The 28,000-nt window shown below is 43.2% G+C and overlaps 1 protein-coding gene across 1 annotated transcript; it reads right to left on the reverse strand.

The window, feature by feature from the left end:
• Positions 1-1,618: 1,618 nt before the first annotated feature.
• mast3a (microtubule associated serine/threonine kinase 3a) lies at positions 1,619-27,999 on the reverse strand. Its single transcript, XM_080463812.1, has 27 exons — positions 27,540-27,999; positions 24,061-24,149; positions 22,944-23,016; positions 19,847-19,867; positions 19,588-19,669; positions 16,636-16,793; positions 14,560-14,635; positions 14,095-14,304; positions 13,011-13,112; positions 12,377-12,509; positions 11,661-11,746; positions 11,204-11,289; positions 10,066-10,274; positions 9,832-9,970; positions 9,495-9,627; positions 9,251-9,416; positions 9,025-9,126; positions 7,903-8,025; positions 7,468-7,580; positions 7,166-7,347; positions 6,741-6,862; positions 6,470-6,658; positions 5,839-6,062; positions 5,412-5,534; positions 5,136-5,272; positions 4,817-5,001; positions 1,619-4,650 (listed from the first exon to the last, which is right to left on the reverse strand). The coding sequence occupies exons 1-27, from the start codon at positions 27,623-27,625 to the stop codon at positions 3,788-3,790; spliced, it is 4,212 nt and encodes a 1,403-aa protein (XP_080319938.1). The 5' UTR covers positions 27,626-27,999; the 3' UTR covers positions 1,619-3,787.
• Position 28,000: the final 1 nt, after the last annotated feature.

The following is a 28,000-nucleotide window of genomic DNA, read 5'->3' on the forward strand; positions in this document are numbered from 1 at the left end:
ATCCACTATTCAACAAAGTCCAAAATATTCAAATTCATTGATCAAGTTTTTCATTTCAAAACTTTGCAAATCATGCACAAAGCATCAAATAATCTAGCATTATATACAGGGAAAGGGTAAAACATACAGCATATTGTTTGTTTACTCTTTTTTGGTTTTGTTGATCACTCCTTTCTCAGCATGTTAAAGTTATTGTTGGAGTTTTCCCCCCACATGATCAAAATAGTCTTTATTCATTCATGTTCCCTCACTCTGAGGAAGAATATGCAAATTCCCCTCACAGGCCTTTGGAACCATGACCTTCACACGATGAGACGGCGAATAAACATGCAGTTGATGCTAACTGGAGGCCGCGTAATTCAAAATTCAACATAAACAGTGTTATAAAATGCTAAATTAAAGGTACTTTGAGACATCCAATAGAAATATGTACATATCGAGTATATAAATCTAATCAAACATGTCTATTTCTGTGTGATAGTTCCCACTGTCAGATCCAAACACTGGAACAAAGCTCTCCGTTATCACGCTGCCTACATAGTTATGAAAAATAAAGCTTTCTGAAAAACGTATTCTCTTTAGATGTATTCCTTTCTTAGGTAACCTGATGTATTTACATATGTAGGCAGATTTAAAGTGGAATTCTTCTTTATTTCTCCTCCCTTTCACACCACAGCAACTCCTTTCAACATGCACTTTTGTCTCGATTGGATGCCCCTCCGGCAGCGACCAGATTCAAATCCAGTTTCCACACTGAAGGTCAGGACTTTACCTGATGTGCCTCTGAATTTATCTTTAATCAGGTTTTTGTTTAAACTTCTTTTATCCCTTCGAAGTAGATTATAAATTCCTTGTGCAGCTAAGATAAAAGAGCCGTTCTCATTAAATTATTATTCATTATGCACTTCATCCACCTATGTCAGGTTAACCCTTCAGCCACAAACCTGAACTCCAGGAACAGACTTCAGCTTGAGCACCAGCAGCTCTGGACTTACACTAAAGCAGTTATGAACAGATGGATAGATTGCTCATGCACGGACTTGAATCAAGCTTTTGTGGCATCCTCAGTTTGAGTGCCCTGCTTTGTAAATGGAAAATATATAATTTTACTCCGCTATACAGACCGTATATTCATATGGACTTACAGCTAAAGTAGAAATTCAACATATTAGGTGGAGGATTTATGACTGAGGCTAAACACCTGACACAGAACACTCACAGGCCTGGGCTGCTTCACACTAACAGGTGTTTCTAATATTCTGGCAGTGCCAATAATGTGGTGTATGAGGCCCTAATAATAGAAATGCACACTAATGTAACGCAGTCCAGCGCAGAATCACTGTAAACTGCGCCCTGCAACATGAACCTGGAGCTGATGTTCTGACCTCTCCGATGATCTCAAGTTAAGCTGAATTGCCTGTAAAAGTGGAATTCTTTTAAACCCGATGGTGAAAGTGTACTTCATGTAAAAGCCTGCGAAAGTAGTGAAGTGTACGCTCAAGAGCTGTGTTATTACAAAACTTAATTTATATTGTTATCAGGGTTTATATATGTATAATATTGTATGGAAAATACTTTCATGTTTATGTGAGAGACAATAAGTACAAAGCTTCATGGTTCAGACTTTGAGTCCTCTGCAATTTATTTCAAGCACTGTTAAGACAAGAGAAAAACAGAATGTTACACCAGTCTGCACCAGATACCCACATAGTAGGCATTTCACGAAGGCCAGTTTGTCAAATGGGGATGAGGGAGGGGGGGGGGGGGGGGGGGGGGGTCGAGAGGTTTTTATACACAAACACTCGTGTGGAGAAGATAGTGGGTGAGCACCTGTGGAGTTTCTCACACAGTCATGTGCAAAAGCAGAGATGAAGAGTTCTTTGTGATGCTTCATTTGATGAATTGAGATGACAAACTGCTGGTATGACATAAAGTCAAAGGATACTATGATTGGACAAAATTAAAACGATCAAAAACATGTGAAAATGTATATTGCATCAGATATTCAGTGACTGATCCCACATGCACAGTGAAACATTGCAGAATGTGGTAAACTTCTATTACTTATCGCATGTTAAAAGCTCCTTTCAATCTCCCAAAAACCAAAGGTGAAATACGACCAGAAGCATTTTTACTTCCTGATCCAAACAAATCCAGAATTCAAACGGTAGAAAAAATCTTTATATTTTCAAAAAAAATTACAAGAAAAGAGTATATAACTAAAGCTAAATCCCATATGTTTATACCTTATCACAAATCTTAAATCAATGACTTAAACTCAACAGTCTGATCGGGTTAGTAAAGTTTCGGAGATCCACAAATAACTGCAAACAGACCGATGTGGGTGTGACGGTGAGAAGAACAGGGAAATACGACTATGCCACTAAAGTGGCACTTTGACTGAGTCATCCAACCTTACAAGGTCACTTTCAAAATACATCACTGACAGCTGTTATAAGGTCCACCATTGTTTACACAATATATGTCAACAGCATAGGTTATTAGTACTGCAACAAGACTGTTTCCATATCAAAATATACAAAAGCGGGATCACCCTATTTTTTCCTTAGTCCTTCATCCACCCAGGGCTTCGACATCTTCCCTGTCACTCTTTTTTTCCCCCATAATAATTTAACAAAAACTATGACGCGTCCACGCACAGATTTCCACTAAAATGTAAACATTCATTCGTAATATGTATTTTTTTTATTTTTTTCCTAAAAAGAAGAAAAAGAAAACAGCCAAGTGAGCCAAGTTTGCATCCACTGTACAGTTTTTGAATCCCACATAGAAAGAGATCGTCCTGACATATAAGCGTACTCTGGTACACGGCTACGACAACTTGTGCGAACACTTGAGCTAGACTACACTCGTGAGGAGCTGGACGGAGGCTTGGGTCGACAAAGTTTTGGGGAGGTGACAAAGACAACAGCCCAGTTTCTGAAGGCAGTCACAAAGCTTTATCTACAAGTCGATGGGGTTATTGTTTTAGCCAGAGGAGTGTCGACGCTGACGGACAGCAAGTGGCTGTGGAGCCCATGCATACATTAAGTGTGTTATATACAGATACAGTACCTCTGTTTAAATGGTTCCTATGGCTAAACCATGCTTTGGCACCGCAGATCTGTGTGTTCACTAACAATGAGCCCAAATTGTCAATACCACAATCTGTATGTTGAGAGGCAGCACAGAATAATATGCGAGATTCTATAGCACATACAATCCAGGAGGAAGAGCAGAAAGCCCATCAGAACACGGGACACCCAGTTCAACACACACACACGCACACACACACACACGCACACACTGTGGTATAAAAGAAAGAAACATGGTACAATATTGTGTAATTTCACCTCTTCTGTTACACACTGAGAAGCTGTTGCCTGGTTTTTCTCTTGTGCAATTCCTGAAAGAAGAACAGCTGAAGCATCCAAGGCATTTTCAGCAAAACAACAAGATGAGCATTAAAAAGTCATAAATAAGTTTCTTCATTTAAAACAAAATATTTACAAATACGTCAGGTGCCACAGTGATTCGAGAACCAAAAGGGAGAACAAGCAACTTGGAAGTAAACATAGTTTTTCAGTCATTATTTCATTAACAGTGTCACAGGGTGCATGTATTACTGAGAGCTATTGACTTATTAGTTACTTTGTCTTCAGACAGTTTGCTTGTGATGATTTGGGACTTGGTCACAGTTTTCTGGACACATGCAAGGCCTTCAATGTAGGAACAACAGCAGGTCAAACCCTTCACTCTGTTGACCTGTCCCTGGTAAAGAGACGGACTAATACCCTTCTTTGTCTTTAGACTTGGCTTTCGGCTGCGTGGCGCTCGGTGGTGCTCTTCCTTCTGGCTTGCCGCTGGTTTCTGATTGGGGGGAGTTGATCCAGGACGCCTTGAAGGACCGTGGCTGTGTGGGAGGTGTGGGGCTCGGCGTGGCCTCTCTCTCATCCAAGTCGTCGAAGCTCACCTCCTGCACGGCCTCCTGCTTCTTGAAGGAGTCCCGGCGCTCGGACAGAGCCAGCTTCCTCATCACCACCACCTCCTTGGAGTGGTGGTTGCTGCCGCGGTGCTGAGGCGATGTGGTGGAGCGGTGGTATTCGCTGCCCCCGCTGGCTGCGTCTTGGTGGCCTCGCAGCCCCCCGATGCACAGGCCCTGACGGCCGTGCTCGCCGACGCAGACGAAACCGGTGGCGGTGTCTCCCTCTGCGTCCTCTAGCCCCTCCCCCTCGGACAGAGGCACCTCCATGGTGTGGCGGCGGGTGCTGTAAGCCTTCCTGTCAGCGTGGTAGCCCCCTGTCGACTTGTCCCCGGTCAGCTTCTCTGCTGACTGCACTCTCTTGAGCAGTGGTGAGCGAGGTGGCTCTGCACTGCGGGGACGCACAGAATGGCGAGCTATGGTGGGGGGGGACAATGTCTTTCCGTGGAAGCCCTGCAGGGACTTGGGGTGACTTGGAAGGCAGGATGGAGAGCACTGAGGAGAGAGAGGCTGAGGGGGAGGGATGCAGGCCAGGGGTGACGGGGGGATGCTGCTGGTCGACTTGCATCGACCAGCTTTTGTGTAGCGACCAAGGACGTGAAGTGAGCTGGGACGAGCCTGCGGTACTGGGGAGTTTGGAGAGCTGGAACAGGGAGAAGAACTTGAATCTGAAAGAGAGGAAAACCAAAACTGATCAGAGATGTCTGCACATTATGCATGTTTATAACCCAATCACAAAAAAAAGCTGAAAGTAAAAATCAATAGATTTAGGTGTAATCCCTCCAGAAAACTACAGCCATATTATTAGAAAGCTGGAAAGGCACTGTGACTGACCTCCGGAGTGGTCAGGAGCAGGGGAGCGGCAGGGTGTAGAAGGCCCAGGAGAGAGGCTCTGTGTGGGGGAACCGGAGAGGCTGTCGCTGGAGGACTGGTGGAACCCCGAAGAGAAGCTGCGGCTGCTCTGCATGGGTGGAGGAGGCGTGTGCTTCGACAGCTTCTTCAAGATGCTACGACGACGGCTAGAAAAGGACAGAAGGTAGGAAACAGTCTGTGAACCTAATATGTCAAAATCAAACTTTAACAAAATGCTTAAAGGGATAGTTAATGTGAAAAATATAATGTTTGTGTGAGAGTTGATTTTCCCCTCATGTACCTGTCCTGTCCATCCTTCCTCTTGCTCTTTTTGCTGCGTCGGGCCATCTTTGCCCTGTAGCTCGTCTTTCTGGCCGGGCCCACCTTGATTGAAGTGTTTTCAAGCGCAGTCGTTTGCAAGGTCACCCGGTTGCCACTCTGTTGAAAGCACATCATTAACATAAATACTTAAATCGGTTCTATTCAAAAGGCAACAATTTTGGACCAAGCCTTTTTTTTTTTTTTTAACCAACATGCAACCAACAAGCATATAATCGACATTTTAAGTTCCTGCTACCTTCAGCAGCAGCTCCACCACCTCAGTGTGTACGAGGCCCTGGACCGACTCGCCATTGACGTGAGTGATGAGGTCACCTGCCCTCAATCCCGCCTCGTGTGCTGGACTGCCATCCTCAACACACTGGATTGATCAAACACACACACACACACACACACACAACCTCAACATTACTGATCGTAGAAGCTGTTAATCAGCTGGTCTGAAGACAGCAGGTAGAAGACCGATATGGTTTTACTAATGTAAAGAGCACAAAAAGACAACTCACAATTGAGCTCAAACCTAAATTAAAAAAATTCTTTAATCTTTGATTGTTTATTCAAAAACATACGTAAGGTAAGTCATAGATTTCAATGGCTCCGATTCATAAAAGATACTTATTCTACACAACTGATGAGGACGTTAAATACCACATGAAGACTCGTACCCAGACCATGTGATGAACCGTGTAGACGTCACTGTCTCCCATGTAGACCCTGATAGCTCGCAGTGCAAAACCAAACCGCTTCCCAGAGCTGTGGATGACCACAGGAGGCCTCAGGCAGCTGATGCTGATGGACAGATCCCGACTGGGAGATGAGTCCCGAGACGACGGGTTGGATGACAGCGATAAGGATGATTTGGGGCTCGTAGGAGGACCGGCCGAGTCGTCTGGTTTGGAACAAGAAGACAGAAAAACTGTCAAAACTCTGTGATGCAATGTAGTAAAATCTGATAGGACTTGGTGAGGCCACTACTCAGGAATTTTCTTGGACTATTAGACTTTCAAAATATCATGAAATGATTCACATACTGACATAAGTACTGTATAGATTGTGTTTAGTGCATAAAAATACACTTTCAAGCAGTAGAGGGCACTGTAAACACCTAAAAACAGCAGTGTACTCTTTATAGGTTTCTTTAAAAATATGAGTATTGGATTTTGAGAAATCGGGTAAGCTCAGACTGAGAGGGATTGGACAAAAACTTTATCCTCACTTATAATCATTGCTACTTAAAACAAATTCAGTAATATATTCCTTCATAATGTATTAAGACATACAGGTCATCCTTTGTACCTGGAGTAATGATGAGGGAAAGTCCAGAGACGGAGGCTGATTTGGGGACTTTCCCTGCTGGGGATCTGGGTTTCTCTGGAGTCTCCAGCTGGTGTGCGATGCGTCGAGACGCCCCCCTCCGGAAGGCTGGCCTTGTGCCTGTGCTGTTGCTTCTCAGACGGATGCGCCGCAGATTTGAAACCATCCCGTCTACAATCAGCAGGTTGGATGTGTGAGCACTCGTACTTCAACAATTGCAAAATAATCAAAAAAGGGCATGTCTGCTGCCTACCCTCCTCCTCCGCTGGGATGGCGAAGCGGGGCATTATGTCGAGGCTTTGGGTGCTGTTCATCACAAGCGGACTGGCACTGCGCTCTGACTGCGAGGAACTGGAGGAGGCACGTGGACGGAGACTACGGAGAAAAATATGAGGTAATCAGTTAAACCTGGTCGAGGCAGAACAATCAAAATTAAAAAGTAACTCCCACCAATAAGACAACAAGCAAAAAGATGTTTTGTATTACAGTACAACTACAAAAGTCACATGCATACACGCAGGCACAAACAACAGTAAAGTAGTGGTTTCAATCTGAATATCTTCTGAGACAAATCCCATTTTTTCACCAAATCTATAACAAGGCGAGACGGGTCGAAAGTGGTGGCAGTGAACTTTGTTCTCATGATGAGGACGTCACTCTCTGCCTCCATTAAATCACCTGCCCCTGTGTCCATCTGCCCTCCTGTCTCCCCCAGCCAAGTGTTTGTGCCCGTCGCCGGGGGAAAGGATCCCCCTGCCTTCCCAGCGCTCCTCCTTCTCCTCGCTGTGGCTTCGCTCTGACAACGACAGGCTTGGGTGGGACGGCGTGGAGGTGGACAGGTGCTCTGTGCTGCTGTACACCTGCAGTTCAGGAGGATTCATTTCAAGGCGTTTCATCACCACAGTACACAGAGACACTGATGTTGGATTTTCTCATTATGAACGTTAAAGTTGTGGCAGACAGAGGAGCAACAGGCGTACCTTGCTGAAGCGGTGGGCAACAGAGGAGAACTGTCGCAGCTCAAGAGAGGATTCGTCGTCGTTGGTTTCGTCATCATCATCTGAGCCCAGGTGACAGTAGCGCTCGGATCGGGCTGCAGAGAACACAGTGACAGTGCATTAAATAATGAAAACCCAGTGAGGATGTTTTTATCCAAATTCAAAGAAGACCAAATATTAGTGCCGAGTCTATTGCCTTCCCACGTTTATAATCCTGTGTGTGTGTGTGTGTGTGTGTGTGTGTGTGTGTGTGTGTGTGTGTGTGTGTGTGTGTGTGTGTGTGTGTGTGTGTGTGTGTGTGTGTGTGTGTGTGTGTGTGTGTGTGTGCAGATATACACCTTCGGAGTAAAAGATCAAGGAGCTCATATAACGTCTAAAAAGTGCCATTTATGTTCATCCGTCCATTAAACTACGTACTATCAAAGTAACTGGTGTCCTCCTCAGTCTCCAGTTGAGGTATGAATTCAGCCTTTTGCCTCAGGAGGCCAGTCCAGTCCAGACCCAGAAAGAACGTGTGCATCTTCACCTCAGTAGTTCCACCTACAACAGAAAACAGATTCAGTTTAGTTTTTTTACCCGCAGAGCCTTGATGTGACAGCATGTAGCAAAACACTGTAGCAATGTTTTCCTCATAGCGGTTTAACATATTTAAATCAGTCCGCTTAAAGAGATCTCAACAACCACTGTGGCCTTTTCTACCTCGGTAACTGTCCATTTAGAGGACACACATCCGTGTAACAATGGCCTCGCCACAATCAAAACGTTTTAGTAAAACTGTCATGACAGGACTTTCATACTGAATTAAGACTGTGGTGAAACATTGGAACAACTTTCCAGCACCAAGATGAGATACAGGGACAATCTATGAAAAGTAAACGGAGATCTCATAACTCGTCAGGCTGAAGCCAATGAAAAGCAGTGCTGTTGAAATATAACGGAGATTATTGAGCTATTAAAATGATTAAAAAGCTTGTCATTTTTTAAGATTCAGCAAATGTTTTAGTAATAGAGCTGACCCCGGATAACAAACGACACAAAAGGAATCTCAGTCAGACTTGAAATGAGGATATTCTTACTATTCCACCGTGCAACCTCTCACAAAATGTTTGAAAGAATAAATACATTTCTGAGGTGTGACACATGCTGCGTCTGTCCACTACATTTTTGTTTGACAAAATTAAATTCAAAGCCCTTTTCCGAACTTCATCAGCAGTGGAAGCTGAAGACAATACAAAGCTCAGCGGGAGCTAAAGGCTATCCCAGGCGGGGTGCACCCCGGACACATCATCAGTGAGCAAATCAAAGTTCAGTGAGGAAATTTCAGGTGCAGAGACAACTTGAATATTTTCACTTCTTTCATGTGCCCACCCGCTCACGCTGTAAAAAGTTTTCAGACAACCTGTTCTACAAGGTTTAACAAGTAACAGTGAGAAGAAAATCTGGTTGCACCTCTCCAAGCTGTCACAAGGTCACATGACTGTAACATGGTGCCCGGCAGGCTGCTTACAACACAACCTTGTCCACCAATCTGTCACCAACCTGTTCCCAGGCGGTCCAGAGGGCTCTGCCTCAGGAGTCTGGTGATAAGATCCTGAGCATCAGCTGGCAGAGCGTCCTCCCCTTCAGGCCAGATGATGTCATCTGAACATAGAAACACATACAGGTGACACAATGACCAACATGCAAGACATGGGCTGCTGAAAGTTTAACATTACACAAAGGAAACACGTCAAAAGGAGCCAAATTAACCCAAAAGATTTCTTACCGTTAACAACTTGGCCAAAGAGCTGTTCTGGTGTGTCCCCAAAGAAAGGCACGCAGCCCACCAGAAACTCATAGAGGATGATGCCCATGGCCCACCAGTCCACCGGCTTTCCATAGCCCTGCCTTAAGATCACCTCAGGAGCAATGTATTCAGGAGTACCACACACCTGCAACAGAGGAAGGGGTTCGTTAGGCCGTAAAGACAAGAGACATGTCAAAGTAGGACCGGAGGAGGAGAAACAAACCTGTTTGTCGATGAATTCTCTTGTGTCCTTCTCAATGTGTCCCTCATACAAATTGGTTGTCATATTCATGAGGCCAATCTTTGATAAGCCAAAGTCTGTCAGCTTAATGTGTCCCATGGATGTAATCAACAAACTACACAGGAACGGAACAAAAGACAAGAAAAGAAAAGATTATTCCACAGTTAAAACTTCTTCAGCTTCAGAGAAATTAGCAGTCCTTTACAGATGAGCAAAACTCTAAAGTTTTTCTATCGTGCAAAGTGAACCCAGGAAAGGGGAAATGGGCAGTGTGAAGTGTGAGACAACAATTTCATTGTTCATCTAGTTAAAAACTCACTTGTCAGGTTTGAGGTCTCTGTGTACGATGCCGTAGTTGTGAAGATACTCCAGAGCCAAGACAGTTTCTGCAAAATACATCCGGGCCATATCCACCGGCAGAGGTCCAATGTTCTTCAACAGGTTGGCACAGTCCCCACCTTTACACAGAAAGAAAGCAGGTCAACCATGGAGCATGTTCAGGTTTCGTCTCTTTCTACATCGTGACTTTGTGTGCATGTGCCCACAATCTTACCTTCCACATATTCCATCACCATGCAGAGGTGCCTCCGTGTCTCAAATGAGCAGAACATAGAAACCACAAACGGGTTTTCAGCGAAGGTGAGGATGTCTCGCTCTACAAACACCTGCTGGATCTGGTTCCTAAGCATCAGGTTCTGCCTGTTGATTTTCTTCATGGCGAATCGTTGACGGGTCTCCTTGTGGCGAACTAGAAACACGGCCCTGAAGGGCAAGAAAGAGCGGAAAGACAGAAAATTCCAAAAAAAACAAAACAATTACGAACCAAATGAGAGAGCACTTTATAATGACAGATTTTTACAAGAATACGACGTAATTAAAATCTATGAGCCAACTGCAGAAAAACTCACTGATGCACATAACATACTGGTTCAAATATGGGACAGATGTTTGTGTTTTCCCCCTGGAAATAGGTCTGAAATATTGAGGTCCTCTTTAATTCGGGGTCTAAAATCAAGGGCCTGGTGCTACACTGAGTTCTGCTGTATAACAACATGGACTAATGAGGAAAAGCAGTTCATTCTTATAATTCCCATTTATATCTGCTTTGTCCATCCATTATCTATACGCCTGTATTCAATCCAGTGTTACAAGGTGCTGCAGCTCTCCAAGCGAATAATGAGCAACGGCAAATTACATCCTGAATCAGTAGCCAGTCCACCGCAGAGCAAACAGAGAGAGCACACGCACACGCACACTTTATGGGGCTCAAATGTCATGTTTTTGTTGATTGATGTGAGGAAACCGGAGCAACCAGAAAAAGACAACAACAAACCAAAACATTGAAGCACAAGGAGAACTTGCCAAGTCTCCTTTGTAATTTCTGCATGTCGTCACATTCCACATATCTTAGGGTCAAATTAGACAATTTGACGGGCTTAAATTTTGACACCTTTACAGAAGATTGTACTTGAGACTTTGTTTTCATGTCTTCATTAAAACAAGATTGTGTCCGAAAAAGCCTTCAGTATTATATTGAAAGCAATGTCCCGGACAAATTCTCAGTGTCAACACAAAAATACTACAACAACACATCCTGATTTTAGTTTCTATTCTGCTTTTATTTGCCCATCTGTGGCGTCAAAAAGTGACCAAGTCAGTTAAACACAAACAAAGCAGTCTGTCTTACTCACCCATAGGCGCCATTGCTAATGAGCTTTATAGTTTCAAAGTCGCTCTCCAGTGGTTTCCTGCGAGGAGGAGTGCAGGCTGCACGACTCTGAATCACACACACCCAAAAAAGACAGAAGGAAAATAAGAGGCCTGCATCTGCTGCATCGATTCTGAAAAGCATGAATGTGTGCACTTCATGAGTTCATTGTGATGATTTAAGTTGTTTCTGTTTTCTTGTATAAACAAGCACTTCATTAACCACTCAAGGCTATAATTTCATGACCTCAGGACAGGGAGTGAGCGCACGCAGGGCGTGTCCACATCCACTTTAAATAGTTTAACAGCAGTCAATCTAAGCACATGCTGGGTGCATGGTTCAAAGTACTCAGTCATTACTAATCAGAAAGGTGTGAAAGGTGAAACAAACCGATGTGAGTTTGCTCAGGTACCTGCAGCCTGTTTGAGGTGAGCTTATACCTGTACTGGTGTCACGTCTCCTGCGTCATCAGACTCTCTGCTAGCTGCTCGGTGACTCGGGCTCGTCTGCTCCAAATGGACCATTTCTGCAACAGAAGACACAATAGAAACAAATTCAGAGTTTTTTTTTTTTTTGGTCAAGCGATTCTTGTTGTGGACAACAATGTGAAGAGCCAAGTTATACAAGTATGCATACTTTGTTTCACGACACAGATAATTGACTGTTTACATCACTTTCACACTGGAACAAACTCTAAAAGCTGATTTTTGGAATATGTCGTAGTCTGGTAATGCAACATTTGATAAATGGTACATTAACAGCTGACCCAGGTTCAAATCACACATACTTAGTATCTCGTTTCACAAAAACATTAAAAAGGCCAAACAGGAAAAATCTCCATAAAGATAAAATGAATGAATATATTGACAAGAAGAATAAAATGAGGGGAAAACAGATGGCAGGGACATGGCCATTTTTTTCTTTGTTGTTTTGGATATTTCTCTATTCTCATACAAAAAGATAAATTTGAGTCTATGAATATAGCAAGTTATGACCTCCTGATTATGTGATTAGTGAAAGTTGATTAAATATGAATAAATTGTAGTAAAAACAGCAGATACGAAAATGCTTTAAATATATGTCTAAATATAGCCTGCAGTAAAATCAACCCAACGTGTTAAAATGCATTAGAACAAACAAAACATGTTTGCTGTACCTTCCAGGGGATCTCTGGTGAGGCCTAGCTGGCTGACGATGTATCTGGGAATATCAGTTTTAATGCCATGGCCGACCTTCGCTTGACCCTCGGCTGCTTCCAGACGCTGGTAAAACTCCTCAGGATCAAACTCCTGGACGAAAGAGAGAGCACAAATTATTAAACTTCAATGAACTGTGCTGACTGATTGTAAAAATAAAATCATTAACTAGTATGGGAGATCAGACCAGAGCAACATGACAAACGCTCGCGGCCTACACAGCAGGAGAAAACAAAAGACTGAAGTGTGTACGTTGTCAAATACTGCTGATGAAATGACACGAAGAGTGAATGTGAGAGCAGCAAACAGACGTGGAGTCTTCATGACGGGGTTGGTAAGAAGCCAGATTGAAAAAAGTTTAAAAGATTTACAGATGATTACGGTGCAAACTCACCACGCTGAGGAGCAACCTTAACTTGTTGGTATATTCTAACAGGCCCCTGGATAATTATCACTGCAGTGTATCATCATGTGAGTCACTCTTACTCTTGCACACGAAGTGGGAGATATTTTGTTTGAGGCTTTGACACGGTGAATGTAACATTTCTATTGCGTGTGCATGTGATCATTAGTGAGTCTGCCAGCGAGTCTTACCAGACACTCCAGCAGCCTGGCAGGCCTGGAGATGATGATGAGAATCTTCTTCACCAGCTTGGTGATGATGGTCACCTCCTCGCTCTCTGAGCGCTCGTACGCCTGATGAGGAGAGGACAGAGGATGATGGATTATTACTGATATTTAATCCAATTGGAATAAGCTGCGAGGCAGTACAGCTTATCCACAGTGCGGGGCAGTCTGCACTTCAGGTTCATTTTTAGCATCCATTTCATCTCATTACACTATCTGTTAGGGACTCAATGGATCGTGGCTGCTATTTCAACGTCTTGCATCAATACTCATTTCTCTTTCCCTGCGCTCCACTTTTGGGAGAAGCCACGGTCTCTTTATCTTTGGCTAACATTTCCCTGCTTTGGCCAAAGAGTTGGCTGGAATAAAGTGCTACAGGTGGTAAATGAAGGAGGTCACTCAGCTGTTCTACCAAAACAGACTTGGAGTTGTGCACCGCCTGACTTTGCACATTTGCAAATACAAGTGTATATTCAAACAGTTTGACTGATGATGTAATGACCGACAAGAAGAAATAATCACAGAAATAAGACTCCAGTGGAAATGAGACTTAATGGCTAAATTCTAGATGAACAGCATTAAACTGGCAGCATTATGAAAAGAACATATAAATTATCCAACTTTCTGAGAAAAATAGAAAGCCATTCGGGGTCTGAGTCTCTCGCAGAAGCTGTAGTCTATTTTGCAGAAGGCAGTATTTTCTGCAGAGAAACTATTGCTGGTTGAGTTATCGTCATCAATCATTACATAATCAAAGACTTGACCACTGCAAACATCTATGTGATGGCACAGAATGACCACACTGCTTCTGGCTAATGGCCTACAATCACAGCCAACAACTAACAATAAAACAGGCCATTTCATTTCAGTGTCCTAGCACAACCACAGTGTTGCATACAAGGTCCCAGAGGCAGTTTGTGTTACCAACAATCAATCTGCTGGCAGCATCTCAGAGGAAACACACTTCGACTGAATGTCTAAATAATTTACAGAATTATGTGTATTTAGAAGCAAATGCAAAAGTCAATTCCTGACTATGACAAACGCCCACCTCGTGCAGCAGATTCTCCAGTTTCTCCTGCAGCTCCACAAAGTACCTGGAGGTGACCAGGCCGTTCTGGGACTTGTCCAGACAGTCTCTGGCGAGCTCCACCAGCTGGTGCTGAATGAATCCCAGCACGCCATCAGCCAGGGGCAGAGCGGTGCCTAGGGAGCACTCTGCAATGATGTCGAGCAGCCGACCCTCCATCTGGGCCGTCGCCTGGGAAACCAAACCGGACCACTTAGTTTAAAACAGCCACAGCAGGAAACATTTATTTGAAGTCCATTGGTTATAGTGAATCACAACAATGGCATTGTGGGGAGCTTCACATTGTCCTGTTTTGGTTTCTGTACTTAACAGAGAAAAGGAAATTCATATGAACAGTATATGACCTGTTTTTGCATTCAATTTAGATAAAAAAAAAAAAAAAAAAGAGCCATTCCAATATAGAGTGAAGTTCAAGGCTGATCATACCTTTGGAAAGCGTTCTTTGTAGACATGATTCATCATGACAATCTCATTGTCAAAGGTGCCACACGTCCGCCCAGGGCTGCATGAGAACCAAGTCAATGAGAAAAACAGACCGGACACAGAACAGTAAAGAAAATCATATATACTCTTATGTTCATTTATGCATCTATTTTTTTTTAATATATATATATTTTGATTGGTAATTGGTCTGAAATAAATGGGATTGCTTCCATATATTTGGTGACTAATAATCAGCACAATGACTTTACAGCAGCACAGGGCCTCGCAAACTAGAGGAGCATGTTGGATGTGATCTGTGGACACCTGACTGAGCCTCACATTGACCGGTGCTATGCTGATCATACATGGAGGGATGACAAAGTAGGTACAGGTGCTGGATACTGTGGGTAAAGAACCATTCAAAGGCTTTAGATGTTGTGTCTCAATGTCTTTGGATGGCAGGGAGAATGATGCACGAGGTGTATGATAGATAGGAATGAAACCAGCAGGACAGATCTGTACAAGAGATAAGCTGGGGACACTGCATGCAAAACTATGGAACAGAAGTACATGACGAGTTCTGCAAAAATTACCCTGTTAAGCATGTGTGTCTGTATTTGAAAATGTTAACCATTGTTAAACGCCATTTGTTTTTATTGAATATTTCGGGAAATTCACATCAACATATAAACATGACTTGATTTGTAAAACACGTTTCCAAATATGAGCCTTGTCAAAATCTATGAATACCTTTTAAGTGTGTATGACAAATGCGTGACTCATCGTGTTTACTGCCACAACAGGTCATAAACACAGCATGTTTGAATCACACTGATGTGATTCGGCTCAGGTTCTCATTTGCAGTATCCATGAACACATCTGTTGTGTGCACAGGGCTTCAGTTTCAAGAGGCTGCCTTTTAAAACGATTCATACACATTGCAAATCAGGGCACTGTCAACACAAGTGTTGAAAATAGTGGTCTGGAGTGCTCCTTTACGACACCCTGCATACTACAAATTACAATATCAATATGTGACATTCACTTGACTATTTCTGGACAGCCACAACAGTTGCACATGCGGTGTGCTTTTATTTGAGGGTAATAGCAAACCCTAACCCACTTGGGAACTATTTGGGGGTAAGATATACTTTACACACCCTATGGAACTATATTAAAACAGCAGTGACACGTGTCACTCATCTGTGGCCATAACTGCAATATAGATTTGATCTGATTAGTTTCACAAGTCTGTTAATTTAAGGTGTTACGGTGGCTGACAGTTTTAGCTGGGCTGTGATCACTAGTGGATACCGAGTCTCTGTGAAGCATCTAGAGATGGGGCACACTGGAGAACAACAGCCACATAAAGTCACTGCCAACACCCTCTACAACACATCATAAAACGGGAGCTCACAGCTCCACACCGCTGCAGCCGATAGTTTCAGTGAGGCTAAACGATGAGGACATGTGCCCTTTCAATCCAGAGTGCCAAAGTTTTTCCAAAACCACATCAAGTAATTATCTCTGCATATTCTGAGTTTTCCAGACAGTATTTTTCTTGTTATAATCACGTGTGAAAGATGTTATAAAACACTGACTTGTGTCAGCTCAAGGCTTTGTGGCAGTCTGTCCAAATATGTCCATATTATTGTTTACAGCTCTGCTCCAGGGCTGCAGACACCTTCTTTTTTTTAATGTCTGCTTAATAACCTCTATAATTGTAGCAAAGGAGAATATGTATCCCTAAGTATGACTTGATTTTGAAACTACTGCTATATTAAGTTAATGTTGTGCTGAGAATAAATAGTTGATTTTGAAAGGCAATATTGCAGCAAGGTTTGTTGGTAAAAGAAAAAGAAATACACCAAAAAAGCCCGAAGTTAAATGTGATCGTCTTTCCAATCAGCAATACTGAAAAGCTATTTTAACACCAATTCTCCTTTACACCTTCTGAAACATATTGCCTTTTGTAAAGGTCTACTCAAGCATTCATGAGCCTGCCAACTGTGACACACGTTTATGTTCCAGTGAAACACTGACATTAGGTCAGGGTAAGATTAACATCTGGCCTCCTACCTGAGACTGCGTGATCGAAGCCTGACAGGAGGCGAGTGGTGGGCTCCATCTTCGTCCGCCACACTCTCTGTGCTCCGGAAATGTTTGAAGAGGAAATGGAGATCATCTTGCGTGGGCTGAAAGGGTAACTGGTGCAGTAACTCCTGTGATGAAGAAGACTGCAAGGGAAATGGAAGAGGGAACATACGGGGAAGGAGTGCATTACAAAAAGGGTGCATTGATATGAAGACTAGAAGGATTCAAGGAGGTCAGTGTGCTGGAATATAAATGAGAGATAATCTATGAGACTGCTCCCTTTCACAGAAAGATATTAACATCAGTGAGGCATCATAGATGTGGGTAGTTTGTTGGCCAGATAGCTTTCATACACCACTAGGGGGCCAGAATATAAACTAAAGCTTGAGAAGAAGGAAAAAAAACAAAAAACAAACAACAGCCAAACAATCGATACGTGACCATATGTCTACATGTATTTGTATGTTTGTGAAGTTGAGCCTCTGCAGCTTTGACGGTATAACATCCTGTGTTAAAAGGCTTCCTCTGGCAAGAGATTCACATCGTGGCTCTCTCAGATTCATTATCCTGTTAATGCTCTTTAGAGAATTAAAGGCTTCGATGTTCCACTATAGATGTGATTTAGATCCAACACTTAAGAAGGACATGTGAAGTGTTGTGCTCATGTAAATCATAACCACCTCCCTACATGCAAAAACGGACTTGCTGAACTTTGGCGCTCAACTGAAAGCAGCTTTCAGGGGGCAGTTTTTTCCTTCTCGTTGCAGCACCGACTGTCATGCTGGCCATGCATGCATTCATTTTCTCTTTCCAAGCTACAATGTGAGACACACGGCTTGGAATTTATGAGAACTCCCATCTGGCTGGGAGCTCATGTTTCACTGGCGAAAGCAAAGCAAAGAGAGGCTCATCTGACAGGAGGAAAGAGATGCATCCAACAGAGAAAGACACTGAGAAACAGAGTGAGAAAGAGAAAGAATAAGTGATAGAAAGTGTGGGGGGGGGATACCCTGAGGAGGAAACTAGAGACGTATTAGCAACGAGTAAGAGCTGCATAAAGACTTCGCTGACAGCGAGCCTGAATGGAGCATTGTGTGCGGAGAGAGTGACCTCACCATCTCTGAGCCATGTGGTCCGCCAGACAAAATTACAGCCATGACACATGAGCCTACCAATACTTTTTTTATACAACTTGAGTTGAAGTTTCAGTTTCCAGGGGTGTAACTTTGAGATAGTCACTATGGAAACCATCAACAGTGCTGATGGGTTTAGTTGGGCAGCATGGCGTACTCTCTCCTTTAGTTTTCCATGAATTAAAGGCTGACCTGGAAAATGTGCAACGCCTCTCTTTGGTGATGTCATCCAGGAAAAAGAAACCGGGAATTTCAACCAGACCTGTGTTATTTTAGTGATTACCCGTATTATTCCTGTACTTTCCCTCGGTCAGAAGCGGATACGCAGAGTACAACTTAAATCATTTCAGTTGAAGTCATTTACTTAATACTTGACAGCCACAGGGTAAGCTGTTAACTTCACCATGAGTCTCTTTCTTTCTAAACAAACACACGGTTTATTGTTGAATTGAAGGACAAATATACAGTCCACTGAGTCATATGTTGTGTGTTTTATATCCATCTATATCTGTCGTGTTGACTACACTTTGCATAATTTCGGGAAGACTCAGGAAGAGGCATTTCGGGATTATTTCCCATTTCCTCTTCGTGGTGGAAAACATGAGGGAACAAGGCCGATGGTGGAGCGATTCATCATCATTGCACATATCCTGCAAAGTCTCTGAGTCATTAAAAATACCAACATCAATATACAGTCAGCTGCTTTGTTGAAAACAACTGGTGAGCACACGGTCGTGTTGCACTGTTTTCCAACCACTTCCAGATTGTTTCGCTGTATCAAGAAAACAACCAATCTGAGGATAGTGTGATGTTTCTTTCAGATTATAATTAAAAACATCTCGGTGCTCTCTGATGAACTCTGTAAAGACTGCTTCTGTACTAATGCAAAGCTAGTTCTTTGGAGAGGATCAGCACTACAAAGGCTAGAAGACATGATTTATTGTATCCATCTCAAATGAATAGTTCTCATTTCATAATGTAGAACCGCAAACTTGTGCAGCATTACCTGAGTAATGTTTGGACTTGTGACGCTTCAGTGTAGCACTCTGTGTGCTGAGGCTAAAGTGGGATTCTCATAATGATGATGATTAGTGGTTAGCAGTGCCACCAACACGTGTTTATCTGGTTATAGTGGTGGAGCTGGTGCAGCGAGAGGCCTCGATGAACCGGCTGGACCTGCTGTGTTGCAGAAAGCAGAGCAGGTGACAACTACACCAGGGCTCATTACCCATTCCCAGTTATGGGATTTACCGACACGTCGTTATGTTTGTGCACTTGATCTTTTTGAGCCTGTGGTTTGAACATATATATGTATCCTGCTAATTCATACAGATTTTTTTTCCTAGAAAGGTGAGTTTGACATTTTTATTGTCATTATTAAACAACAAGCTTGATGTTAACCTTTGTACAGAGTTTAAATATGTTTGAAAACATTCACTGTGGGCCATGGAGCAAAAGCATACAATGTAATCCATAGAGAATGTGCACCAGGTGCATATCGCTTTTATGTAAGCGTTAAGTCCATATATCAGGTGCCGTGTGAATCCGCAACAAAACGATTTATAAGTAGTTTCATTTCCTACGGTGTGTGTAATCTGAAGGGATTTACTACTCAGTCAGCACCAGAAGTTTACAAGACACCTCAGCCCCGTAAACTGATTGATACAATGAGTTGAAGTGCATGTGGGAAGCTAAATGCTCCCATGACAGTGATTTGAGGAGGGGTTGAATACTTGATGAGTGAGAGCGAGAGAGAGAGAGAGAGAGAGAGAGCGACATCACTGTAGACTGACGCTTAACTTACTGATACAGATGAACTCGGTGCGTTGGTGCAGTATCCAGAGGAGGGAACAGATGCCACAGACCACCTTCGACCATCAGCTCGACTGAAACCAAACAGAAACCTCAGTGGTAGCTCTTGTAAAACCTACGAGTGCATGCTCATCTTTCACTCCTATCTTTAAAGTAGAGAACTTTTAATATCTCCAAAAGTCAGTCTTAATAAAATCATCTTTTGCACATGTTCAAAGGCAGTGAGGTCGAGAGGTGTGGCACTTTCTTACCTTTCTGTGCGGACCAGTTGGCTATAATAAAAAGAAGAGAGAGATAAAGGGAAAGATGGATAAGAGGGGGAAGCAGGGACGAAAAGTGAGAATGAAAATAAACACTGGTTAATGACAGGGACAGAATAAGTCTGGCAGTAAGAGTCACAGTCCTGTTAGTCTGTCAAAGCAGGCAGCCAGCGGCTGTCGACTGTCTCAGCTTCTGAACACCTGCCAAGCTGCGATCATGCTGCAGCACTGAGACCCGCAGACACTTAGCTCATGTCTTTTAATACACACACAATCACATTAACACTGCATGAAACATTTACGCGAACCACTGCTGCAAACAGAAAACCTCAACCAAGAACTGCAGAATCCACACTCCTCCAGTTCCTTCCTTACTTTTCCCATCCAATTTGTCCCTCAAAGGACATGACCCAATTTCCCTTATTGATTCAATCTGTGGTGACAAAGACGGTCAAATGTTTCTCTGCAGAAACCAGCTCTTGGGTACATGCGGCCAATTCTGAGGTGACACAGCAAAGCTGTGTTAGACTTGTGTTTTCTTTGGATTTATAGCTAATATATATGTCATCAGCAAATTGTCAATTAAATCCTCACTGAGAAATGCTGCATTAGTGCTGCATAATTCATGAAAGTCGAAGGGAAAAAGATGAAAAACAAGGCTTCAAATCAATGTTAGAAACAATCGGTTAAGAAATAATATCACGGACATGCCCGCAGTGTTGGCAGTCCTGATTTTACAGGGATAAAAACCATCAAGGAAGGGCGCTGCAGATATATTCCTCACCGTGTTACCCTTTCCTTTGCATTAAAGGATGACTGTACTCTTTGGTTGAATGCCAACTACACAGCATATTACATGTATAGCTAATCTGTGCTCACATGACAAAATGACTGCGCAATCAGCAGGGCTGCACAGCTTGTGTGAATAACAAATAAACCCAGTGGTGCAGTCAAAAGTGCAGTCCCAGCATCTGTCTGCACATTGGTAGCTTCAAAAGTCGGAATAAATTTAGACGAGTCATACAAAGCAATTATATAAAGAGACGTTCCCTCTATCCCTGAGCTTATGGCGCAATATCATACTGTATCATTACTGTACATTCTGTCAAAGAGACGCATCTTCTCATTGTGTAAATATATGTGGTGGTGGTGTTTTGTCCAACATGCCCTGTTAGAGCAAGTTGATGGAATTGTACTTTCTGCTACCAGACGATGATGCCAGCTCCTGCTAGCGTTCTTCAAGATCTCGGTAAGTCTTTAAAAATAGTAGCAGGATGTGTGATGAGAGAGCGAGTTAGGCAGCTTTCCCCATAATCACAGCAGCCCTGAAAAATGAGTGTGCGAAGCGACTCTCTGTCTTAATTGGCTTGACAAATGCCGAGGCCCGAGTCCAGCAACGGGCCCTGGGGCCTTTCAGCTGGTTGGGCTTGCTTCTCCATTGCCTCATATCCAGGGGCAAAAGGAACAAGCAAAAGCATGATCATTATTCATGAAACTCAGTTTCCACCAAAGCTTCTTAAGGATTCCTCAAGGATTTTATGTAAAAGGCCACAGTTGAAACCATGTGAAGAGTGCTGCTGCTGCTGTGTTGGTTTTGGTTTGATGAAGAAATTAGCCCTGCAGGGGGAAAGTCACAGATGAAATAAAAATGACTGCTCCTGCTTTAACTCTTAATGCAAATTATAACAACTATGTGCTAAAGCACAAATGGAAACATGTTTCTAATTACATGATTTAATTTTCCCTTGATGTTGAGTTGTGTGATGTTTTAATCACTAAAATCTTTCCAGGAAGAACTTCAAAAATGGCCTTGTAAAAATGTTTATTTCACCAACATGTCAGACACTGAAATGCAACACTTTAAATATGACAGCATTAAAGCTACAATTCGGAATATATGAAGGTGGACACCTACTCTACAAGAACAAAGAAATTTGGTTTTCCTAAGGTAGTAAGCACAAAGTGTAGCTCTGGTTAGATATTTCATACTTCACGAGAACCACAAGGGAACTCCTCGTAGGAACATCTCCGCTTCCGACCAAGCACAGAATCGCTGTCGGGCCTCACATGAGAAAAATGTTCTACCAAAATGATGTGTCGAGAACAAACTGTGAGAACTGCCAAGCCATGTCTGTGAGGAAAGAATGATGCCATCCTTTTATCACAACGAACACGTTTCTCTGTTCTTGCAAAATATATGTAAAAACTTCAAACTACAGTTAAAAAGTTTCACATGTTCACTAATTTCTAGGTGGACAACAAAATCTACTGTGTCCAGTCCAGCATCCACATTGATAAAAATTGCCCTTTGTTCCTGAGCTACAGAGGAGGGCAATAACTATAATTGCCAGAGTATGAAAGTGCAGGTGCAATAAAGCCTCTTTTTGTCAGAATTACTGTCTGAATATTGAATGAAATGAAAGCATTTCATTAATGAGGTCATGCATATACGAATAACAATTTCGAAGACCTTCTGTCAAGAATTTGTATTTGAGGAGTGGTGGCCTCGAGGATACAGGAGGGGACTTAGTTGCTGGTTTGATTCCCACAGCCATGTCGGGTCATCACTGTGGGCCCCTGAGCCTCAATTGTGGAAAACAATTTCCACATGTGGGATTAATAAAGTCTCACCTTTACAAGAGTTACAAGAATTAGATTGGTGAGTTTTCTCTGGGAAATTTGGAAGTTTTCCTCATTTCAAAAACATGTGTTTAAAGCCATTTACTGACTCTAAATTGCTCATCGCTGTGAATGCGAGTGTGTGGGACAGTCGCTCTGTGTTTGACCTGTGAACTGTCCAGGGTGCACCCTGCCCTCAACCAAAGTCTGCTGGGACTCATTGTATAAAGTGGTATATAAAAGATGGGTGTAACAATGTCATTTTCTGGCAATTGGGAAAAAAAAATACAAAAAGGAAAAGGTTTTCTTTTCTTACTATTTTCAGCTATTCACTGGATTTTGTCATTCACTTTAATTTTTTTTACCCCTAAGCATGTGCTACGGAAATAACGTCTGCATTGATGTGTCTGTGCTTGATTGCCTTTAAAAAAAAACATCAACAATAAAGAGCATTTGATTAAATTCTTACCTGCGGGCAAACTGGAAGTTGGCCGAGGTGCTGGCGGAGACATTTCTGGGGCTTTCTGAAGGGCTGCTACCAGCTGAGAAAACAAATACGATACAAACTTTCAAACTGGTAGAATGCGAATAAACTGTGTCAATTACTATTGGTATGCTGAATAATTCCCTGGGATGTCCCTTTGGTTTACACGATCAGCTGACTGGTTAATTACTTTTACCACTGCTTTCACTTCACAGTTCACCCTGCTAACAACCAGTTAGCGCATCATGTGAATCGGCCCGTTCACCACTTAATCAACGACTGTGTGGACACACAGCAGGGAGTCCAGCTGTGTATCACATCAAACCAGATTCCCTTGAAAGGTCACAGAGACATCCTGGAAAAGGTAGCTCTCCCGTGACTTCCACAGGAAAAACAATGGTGTCCAGTCACAGATTGATCTGGCTCAAATGAAGAACAACATCCTCTAGCGCAGTGTTAATTTTACTGTAAAACAAGCTTTAAGGAAACTCAAGCCAAATCACTTCCACACCCAAACCCACTTATTTATGTAATGGAGACAATGAATGAAAGCATCTTTGTATAATGCTCAAGAGGGGGATAAGTCATGGTATCTTATATTCAAAGATTTGGTTCTAGTTTCATAAAACAGCAAGAATAACTAGTTGGGACACCAGGGGTAAACCAAAGCCAGTCTTGTGACACAGAGCATGTAAATAAACACAAGGCTGAGGGAACATATATAAGACAAGAAGCTCATCCTGTTGTCATCTGCCACAAATAAACACTCTAAACCCAACTTGTTTGCCCTCCACATGATCATGACTATATGCAGCCATCCTGAAAACTCTCCAATGTGAATACAAAGCACACACACACACACACACACACACACACACACACACACACACACACACACACACACACACACACACACACACACACACACACACACACACACACACACACACACACACACACACACACACACACACACACACACACACACACACACACACACACACACACACACACACACACACACACACACACACACACACACACACACACACACACACACACACACAAAGCTGAGCAGCAGTTGAAAGCAAAACACAAGTACCTGTGGCAAGAGGGAGAGGTGAGAGCGGCCGTGACAGCGTGGGGGATGGAGTCCCAACTGCCAAACTCCTTCTCTTGTTGTTACGGGAACTGTGGGAAGAATTAGACAAACATAAGACGGAGAGAAAACATTTGCTTGAAGCAGAACCCAGTCACAAATATCATCACCTACAAGTACACACAGCTGATCGGCCTGTTATCAGTACACGAAGCTGCTGTATATAATTAAGCATATGGACTGGAGTTGTTTGTTGTGAGAAGAAAAACACAGATAAGGGAAATGATACTGGTGCCAATGTTTATACAAGAGTAGTGAACATGCGTACACATAAATACAGAAAACACCGATGCATACACATAAGCATATGGTAAAATATATATTCCCACTCAGCGAGAATACCCTGCCTTCCCCGACAGTCAGCTGGAATCGGCTCGAGTCGCCTGAGGGGCCTTTCACATTTGGATAGTCCGGCACTTGGTTCAGTTGGGAGGGAGGGGAGCTGAGAAGTTTCACACCTTCATTTGGTTCAGGTAGTGTTCACATTCACTTTTGAGACCAGACCGTCTGGAAATTGTGATGCAATTACAACAGCTGACTGGTGGCTCCGTCGCCCGAAACAAACACTGACCAGAGAAGAAGTAAAGAGGAAACACGGCTCATTGATTGGTCCTGACCGAAACCGGAAGTCCCGCCACATTAGCCCGTGGTGGCTCGGCAAGTTAGCTCATGACTAATGGGTAGCCACAAACAACCACGACCAATAGTCTTCAGACCAGACATCAATGAGCGCCCTTTTCACAACTTCTTCATCTTTACTTCTTCCTCACTACTCCACATCTTCCTGTGAGATATTTTCCAACTTCTTCTTTCTGTGTCTGCTTCTTATGATTTGCGGGGTCAGCTGTTTGTTTACTAACCAGAATGCACTGCGCACCACGTAAAGTCCTTTCCCCCCCACCCGATTGAAAGATCGTTTGTAAACAAATCGGGACCCACGTTTTCAAGAGGACCAGAGATCGCTTGTCAGCTCCGTTTCAGAGTTCATGGGCGTGTTCACGTCGCCCAAACAAAACGTTTTTCCCCCCCGATTAGAACTCGGGTCCGTACCAAACGGGAGTGTGAACACGCCCTGAACTGAAATTTCCTTGAAAGCCTGAATTGGATAAAACAGTATACAACATGGAAGGATGTGGAAGAACATACATTATTTACTGTGCTATTACCCCAAAATACCAATGATAATCTATTGAAGACAGAGTATTCACAGGTGGGAACCTATGGGACCTAGTGATCCTATTAAATTGTGCTGGCTGGCTGTTTTCCTGAGATTAATAAAGTATGTGGCTCCACTGTCTTCCATGATGTAATTGAACAGGCCAGAACATAATGCCTATACCATTACAAATCTGTCAGCATGGATGATGATGATGATCTTTGTCTACATACTGACAACACTCTCTCATCTATAAGTTGATCTAAGTCGATACTTAATGTTGATCTTTAGCAGCTGATACAATTTTGGACACACGCTTGTTGTATATGCACAATCATTTTGTTGTTTTGATGCGGTTCAGGAAGTGCCACATAAGCATTCTGTTGTTTGTTTTGCTTGCACTGCTCTAATAAAGGTTGCTTCCGTCTGTGCCACCGGCTAGGCTGCAAGTTCACCTTTCCCAGGCAGGTTTTCTTCAGTTATGTATAGTTTTTTGTTTTTATGAGGCTGGTACCAAGCTGATTTGGTTTTTTTTGTAAGTACAAAAATATTAGTGTTAACAAATACAAGCGGAAGTCTTCGTAGAACTTACTTACACAAATCTCAGTATAATCAAAATACAGCTAGTTTACCAAGTCGAATGTTATTTTCCCAACCAGTGCATGACATATGAGGTGCCTGCAGGCTTGGCATGCTGCTCACTCAGTGTTTACACAAGTCTTCATTCAGATTGCAGAGGAACAAACAGCTTTAGTTTCTATTTCAATTTGTTTGTTTGGTGTGCTCTGAAAAAACAAAAATCTGGATGTAATCCCATCATGCTCTCTGTTCCTATCCTGTTGATGTCAAAGCCGTCTCTCTTTCCCCTCTCTAGCAGTGACCTAAAATAATTGAGGGGCTGAGATGGCAACGGAGTTTGACGTTTCTGGGTTGGTGCTAAGGCAGATTCCCAGACTGTATGGCCCCCAACCCAAAAGCAAGAGCTGCAGAGATGCACAGCAACAGAGGGGGAATGGAGAGCCAATGAGGTGTGCTTGATTTTATCTTCAAATTGCCTGTGACACACAGCTGCACCCAAAGACTGGCCACGAGAGTGTGCACAATTTTCTTTCTATCTGTAAAAAAAAATGAACAATCACTGCTTCTTTTTTTTTTTTACTACGGAGCAATGAAAGCATCACTGTATAGCACCCTGGCCACATGAGCACTTTATCAACAGTTAGCAGTGATGGAGGTACTCATATTTGAGACTAACAATGATGACTTGTAATATGATGAATCTAGGCCAGTGAGGAGCATGTTTCATATGTCAACCGATGGTGAAGGGCTGTGTTTGTTCACTCGGGGTCATTCAAAATCAGGCGGAGGTGAATCAGTGGCAAAGCTGGTGCATGAAACCTAGGGGGGGTTGACATTGAACGAAAAACTACATCACAAGATATTAAAATATGAGTTCACACAGTTTGTTTTCCACCAGGATCTCACCCATACGCTCCGAGTCCTGCAGTGTGTGGCAAAGGACGCGGAATAAAACAACAACACTTCATTACAGAAACACTGGGATTAGGACAAAAGAGATAGGGATGTAATAATCCATGATAAGATCAACACGAACTCACTGACTGCTACAGACACACCGAGACCCAGCTTCAAAGGCTTATACTGTAAAGGCTGATTAAATCTATCACACGGGTAAAAAGCACACGGACCCACAAACCGCATCGGGGATATTGATCAGCACCGTGTATGGATGGAGCTTTATGCGACAGCTGGCAGCAGACAATGCAGCCTGCCCACAATCTCAATCCCAAAAATCACACACACACACACACACACACACACACACACACACACACACACACACACACACACACACACACACACACACACACACACACACACACACACACACACAGGCCACGTTTCTGTCGGAAACAAAAACTAGGGCGGATCTATGGGACACATACAGTACCCTACTGTAATGCTATCGCACACAGACACTCACACACACAGACCAGCCGCGGCATAAATCTGAGCTGCGCCTTTACAATATCTTCAATATCCGGGGATGATGCGTTTACGTGCTTTTAATCGCATAGCTCAACATAAACGTTCAACAAATAGCCGACTGTCGGACCGTGAATGCCACAGCTGATGATAACGACAGCAGACAGCCATTATGCTCATTCTCCTCATGTCTTCCTCTTCTGAACACAGTGTTGCAGATATAAATATGTATGTATTATTATTATAATTTTTTTTTTACCTTTTAGATCGTTTCATCATGGCCCCAGTCACAAAACTAGTTTTGTAGCTCGGCAGCACGGTCCAGTAGTAGTTCTGGTCGGACATGTTGGCGGTAGCCGTTGAAACCAGTCCCGAATGTGGATTTTTTAGTGTCCTGTGGTTACAGGGGAAGCCTCATGCCAGACAGTCCGTCCTATGGATGCGTTGTCGGCGGTGGTTAGGCCAGTACGCCGCGTCCCACGGCAGAAACTCCCCTCAGCTTCGGTACAAACTGACCCCAGACCCACGGCACGGAAGCACGGAGGTGCCGAGCGACTGCAGCGGCCATGTCCCCCACTCCATCACACGCTCCCAATTCTAGCAGCAAAATACGGGAAGCGGCCCGTCACCAGCGGGATGCCACATTATCGGGAGGTATCTTCGTCAAAAATACAACACTGTGCTCCAAAGTTTCCAGCGACAGCAGCGTCCGCCGCAGTG

Source organism: Lipophrys pholis (genome assembly GCF_963383615.2).
Source record: "Lipophrys pholis genome assembly, chromosome: 1".
Classification (NCBI taxonomy): Eukaryota; Metazoa; Chordata; class Actinopteri; order Blenniiformes; family Blenniidae; genus Lipophrys; species Lipophrys pholis.